General features: G+C 36.4%; 1 protein-coding gene across 1 annotated transcript; it reads right to left on the bottom strand.

The window, feature by feature from the left end:
* Positions 1–357: 357 nt before the first annotated feature.
* Positions 358–5,484, bottom strand: LOC132052942 (cation/H(+) antiporter 14-like). The gene is made up of 4 exons (XM_059444690.1): positions 4,730–5,484; positions 2,987–3,991; positions 1,875–2,456; positions 358–1,443 (listed from the first exon to the last, which is right to left on the bottom strand). Exons 1-4 carry the CDS (start codon positions 4,970–4,972, stop codon positions 826–828), a joined length of 2,448 nt encoding a protein of 815 aa, XP_059300673.1. The 5' UTR covers positions 4,973–5,484; the 3' UTR covers positions 358–825.
* Between the last annotated feature and the right edge of the window lie 516 nt (positions 5,485–6,000).

The following is a 6,000-nucleotide window of genomic DNA, read 5'->3' as shown; positions in this document are numbered from 1 at the left end:
ATAATAAGGATAAAATAGGTATAAAATGGTAAATTATCTCTTGATTTTTCAAACTATATAACTTACAAGTAAAAGTGAACATATATTTTTAGTATAATTGACAAATAAAGATGGACGCAGGGAGTGCATTATAAAAATTTATGCTATTCTAGAATTGTTAAATTTAATTTAAATCACTTTACTACTTAAATTGTGATGGAAATTTCGTAAGTACTGCTTAAAAAAAAACATAAAATTTATGATTTATTTTTAGAACTTGTAGTTTATCTAATTCTACATTTACTTATGGTGTGTATTTACCTTTTGAAGAGTTTTTCTATTATTTTTCTTATTTTGATTGATGTAATTCCCTTATTAAAGATGTTATTTTACTTATGCAAATTCATTTTTTCATATACATAAGAGATGCAAGTCTCTTGATGAAAATGTTAACTTTACTTCTGTTGTTAATGGGTGTGATTCCTTGTTTAAGATGCTAATTATGTTCGTTTCTTGATTTTTGAGATGTAATTTTCATATTTGCAAATAAAAAAAAACCTATTAAGTTGACCCGAATAAACTAAAAAGAGATCGACCCGACGCAAATACACGTTCCTAATAAGATGTATATTGAAGAAAATTGTGGCACCCGCCACCATCAAATTCTAGATCCGCCTCTGCTTGGAGTGCGACATTTCCCTGAACCTGCGTGAATGCAGTATGTTTCATGCACCGAGCTGTTCCTTTTTTATATTGCAGAGAAGGAGCATTCTTTTCTATTTGTCTATCCATCAACCTATTTTCTACATTTTTGGCATTGATCAAAGAAGACAACTAATACAACTGCTAGCCAAATGAGCCAACACCAGAATGCTGACTATATTTTCCTGAAGCCGAATAAAAACTGCTAGAAACAGGCTTCAGGGCCTGGATGTTTATAAACTCAGTCCCTGGTGGTATTTGTTGCACAACCAGCAATGAAAAACTATAATCCGAAGTCGCTAACATGTCACCAATAAATCCTAGTTCAGGACACTCGATCCATTCGTTAATCCCTAGTGTTAACTCGGAGTAGTGTTCGTGATCTCTACCAACTATACAAAGATCACAATTGTCCTCGAGTGAACGAAGAACCTGAGTCGTCCCCACTGCATCACTCACCATTTCTTCTTTGTAACTAACCCTCCCTGCATCCATATTATTACTCTTGAACCAATGCATCATATCCGAATCCATACTCTTGTCCAACTTGTCACTCGAATGTCTGAGCCAGACGAGATTCACGCTTATGTGGGGATGCCCTAGCATCCTGCAGCAATAGGCCAGCGCCTCATCATCATCAGGACCGCCAAGGTAAAGCATTGTGACGCGGAAAAAAGAATGACCAAACAAGATTTGTTGGTTATCTGCTAATTGACCTCGATCAACTAGGATCCCAACTGAGCAAGGCGCTTTATGGATTACCTGTTGATAGAGGCGGCAAAATTAGCCCATGAAAACATGATCCGCCAAACCGGCCCAAGTTTGGGGTTCTCATTGACCCCCCATTTATTAGTCAGCCAACCCACTCGAGCCCATCAAAAAATTGGGCTAATATATAGTCCAAGCTGACCTGCGAGAAATCTTGTCAAAATATTTTCAAAAAGACATTTTTTGTTTTATTTTATATGTTATATATAGCGATAATTAAAAAAAATAGTTTTGTTAGATACTAAAAATTATAAAGAACAAACAAAGAAATTAATACTTAGAATTGGGCGGGTTGGGTTCTGACCCACTTTTTAGCCCAATTTAACCCAACCCATTTAAGCCCCGGTAACTTTTAGGCCAGTTATTAACTCAGCCCATTTTGACCACCCCAAATTCAGCCCAAGGCACCCATTTGACACTCCTACCTGTTGGTTCACCATCCTAATTGCAGGGAAATTGGCTCCTACTGTTCCATCAATAGCCCACTGCTTGTGGAACGGGATGATCACAATATTGACACCTTTATCCACCGCGACTGTACATATGTCATCGTGCATAGTGGCATACGGAACGATTGATGTGAAGTGTTGTACGGCCATAGAGCCTTGATTTCTATGCGCGAGAATGTTGAATGCGTTCGATATATGTTCTGTTCTGCTTGGCAGAGACTTGAGTTTCGCTTTCCCCTTTCTATTATGAGTTGGCACCAGTAAAGCGGCCGCGCTGCCTTTGAGCTCCATTAGATTAAGAACAAACACTGCAATCGGTCTCCTTCTGGAGGCATTGGAGGCTTCGAGAAGATTGACTATGCTCGGGACATTATCTTCGTTGTGAATACATACTTGTATCCGAAGCTCACTGGTCGGATCCAAATGTTGTATGCTATTTGTTCTGTAGCCTAAGTACCTTCTTGATGGATCATAGAGGTACCAAATTAAAGGTCTCATAATTCCTGTTAGGACCAGCATTGTGATTAACAAAAGCGCATATGCTTCATTTGTTATTACCTGCAGATAACCAAACAAGAGAAATGTAAGTAACTTGTATGCTTTTAGTAATCGAGTTTAACCTCTAAGGAATTTTTCATGTAATATCCATAAACAATGGAACTAGTAACATGCTAAATACACTCAAACCTCTCTATAACAATCTCGTTCGTTCTGATATTTTTTTGCTTTTATAGCAGTAGGTTGCTATACACCTATAACAATTGTTATTGACAAATTACCGGAACAATGTGAGAAATAGTACAATAAAATCAACTAATATTTGAGAAAGGTTGTTATAGAGGGATAATTTACAAAAAATTGGATTGTTACAATGATGGATGTTCTTGTTACAAGTATAATGCTATTATAGAGAGGTACAATATAACATAAAAATCAGGTCTAGAAAACACTTGCTTGTTATAATAAAATGTTGCAATATAGGGTGGTTGTTAAAGAGAGGTCTGACTATAAATGCTATAACAGGTTTAATACATTGCTCGTGCAAAACGTTATATAATCATAGAAAAGAGAGGAAATAGGATGCGTACTCCGGTATCCTTGAAGCCGATATACAGGGACGCCTCAATAATTCCTTTGCTACACATGATGAGAGCAAGAGGGACTGCATCTCGGAAGGAAACCCCGAAATGAACTGCTGGAACAAGAGTGCCAGCAAACTTACCAAAATATCCTAATAAGATCACTAGTTCGACGCCTAAAAGACTCTTTCCTTTTCCTAGGGCAAATATGTCCAATGTCAAACCACTGATAGCAAACTTAGCAGGAAGCAACAATCCAGTGCATAAAGTATCGATCCTGTAAACCAAAGACGAGCCCAAAGGCGGTCCCTGTGGCACCACCATGCCCAAAACAAAAGTACCAAGAGCAGCAGGTTGTCCAAGAGACTCCGTGACAAATCCACAGATCAAAGCTAACACAGCTATTATTAGAAATTGGCTTTCCCTCATAGCCCCTCTTTCAGGTATAGTCCTAGCAACATGTTTCACAAACGGCCTAACAACAAATATGATTACTATCAGGAACGTGCCTATCCATGCGATAGACAACGCTCCGTTCCACTTGTTATAACTTGTTGACGCATTTACTGTCGTTACAAGTATGGAAACGACATATATACAAGCATCATTAACCAAGGAGGCCAATGTGGCTATTCTACCAATTTCAGAATTTAGAATCTTAAGGTCACCAAGAAGGCTAGTGATTACCGGAAAGAATGAAGCAGAGTTAAGTACGGCTATGAAAGGCAGGAAATGCGCTGTCGCGTCATCAATGATAGCCAATTGAGGTAATGTATAACTGGCTAATCCGCCGAGTGCAAAAGGCAGAGCAAAACAGGAAGCGCCAATTAGCATCGCGTTTCTTCCCGCTCTTCTCACCATTGTTGGATCAACATGAACTCCAAGAACAAAAACATGAAACATGAAACCGAGATCTGCAATTGTTTGTAGTACCATCCTGCCTCCTGGTCGAAAAATCATGGTTGAAAAATCGCGGTTACGACCTAAGCCTGATCGCCCCAAGAAAATACCAGCCTGTTTTAGACAAACAATAATGATAATATAAATTTTGCAACACAAAGTGTCAGAGGCAAATGCAGCCTATAAATAACAGCTTAAATCGAAACCAATATTTTAGATATATAAGTACGATAACAAACATTTCAACAAAAATTTAATTCTGAACCCATAGTTTCAAAAGTACAGTTTGTTTAATGCTAAAAAAACATTAAAGATTGAACCCATCAAGTTAAAATCCTAGATCCTATTTCTGCGAGTAATACAATATCAGGTATTTAGATGCAGCCTGTAAATAACAAGTTCAACCAAAACCCAATATTTTAGACAAAGAAGTGAAGAACATACACATATACAGGTGAAAAAGTAGTAAAACTTCAAGAAATACTATGTTTCAAAGCATTTTAAAAGGGTATTGGTTTTAGCTCTTGAACTCGTCAAATTTAAATATTTAATCCACTCGACACAAGTTCTAATAGAATTGTTAGGTATCAAGAGGCAGATACAACCTATAAACAACAAGTTCAATTAAACTCAGTATTTTCGATACAGAACATAGACATATATATGTGAAAAATTACTAAAACTTCAAGAAATATTATATTTCAATTCCATTTCAAGAGGACATTAGATTTAGTTCTTGAACTCGTCAAATCCAAATCCAGAATCCACTTCGATTGCATGAATTTTGGGATACAAGTACTAAGAGAATTCTTAGGTGCTCTTATATAATGTTAAGAGAATACAGGAGCTTACAATAAGTTGTGCACTGACCATACTTTGTTTAAGAGGTCTTATGAGGGCAAAAGTAATTCTTGTAACAAAGAAAATGAAAATCAATTGGGCTAATACTAGTGGCAAACTAAAAGAAAAGGGGTCACCACCAGACCATATACATCCCTTGGAACTTATCATATCAGAAAATTGACATATAAATACTTCTTGACGATAACGACCTTGGACTAATCCAGCCGAAGCTGAAACTTTTCGTTTTACCATTTTTGTTACACAAACTATTGATTGAAGAAGCAAATGAGGTAAGTTCGGTGAAAATGGAAAGCATGGGAAGAATTTTGGTGAAACAATTAGTGTTAGTTTTGTTCAGATTGTTAGACACGAAGGTAAGTTGGATCTGCTATATAGAAATGTGGATAATTGAACAGATATCCGTCATATTAGGCTAGCTTGTTGGATTACTTTCCTCCTAATTTTAAATGGTTCTGCTTTTCTCTATCTCTTCCTTTTATATGTTTTTTCCCCCGTCTTGTTATTTTAACTTGTTTAGCTCCCTGAAAAACTAGTACGCGTTAAATAAATCTAGGAGTTCATAGTAGAAATTAGAGATTGTATGGCTGAATCCTTTACCTTAAAAGAAGCCACATGGTAAGATGAGAATATTGGGAATTTAAGTTTAGGGGTAATTTATCTAGCTGAGGAGCTAACTTTGTCCAACGTTTTGTTGAAAAATTGCATGGTATGGGATAGGTAAAGAGATTATTTATATATCTACTATATGTTAAATCCCCATAATTTTTTTGTGTGGTTATCTTTTTATATTTTGGGTTTCCCTATCAGTAAAATTTGATCATAACTGTTAGATCACAATCCTAACTACGCTTTATCGAGTAACTATGAAGATCTTACCTATCAATGTCAAATATCTCAACTACATGATAATTTGAAAAAATCAGAGGAGACGAAATCGCATTAACAAGGTTTTACGTTGAAAGCAGGGTATAAAAATTCTTTGCAATATCCAATTTCGAACTATTACCTATTGTAACATGTTGACAACCTAGTAATATGTTACAAACGAGGAAATAACTTTTTTTTGTTTAATGTGAACTTCAGTTCCTAGCCTTTTTCAGCACCCAACCGTGGGATCGAAGTTCAGCACTGTCCATGCTTGCCTTCAAACCATGCGTCGACCTTATTCGCTTGAATGGACAACTTCTATACAAAGAGTCCTATATTAATAAATTTATTAAAGGGAAAGGGTCAAAAATACCCCTCTACTTTGGAAAAAT

The sequence above is a fragment of the Lycium ferocissimum genome, chromosome 4, assembly GCF_029784015.1.
Source record: "Lycium ferocissimum isolate CSIRO_LF1 chromosome 4, AGI_CSIRO_Lferr_CH_V1, whole genome shotgun sequence".
NCBI lineage: Eukaryota > Viridiplantae > Streptophyta > Magnoliopsida > Solanales > Solanaceae > Lycium > Lycium ferocissimum.
The sequence above is the reverse complement of the archived record's forward strand: the minus strand, read 5'-3'. Positions and strand labels throughout refer to the sequence as shown.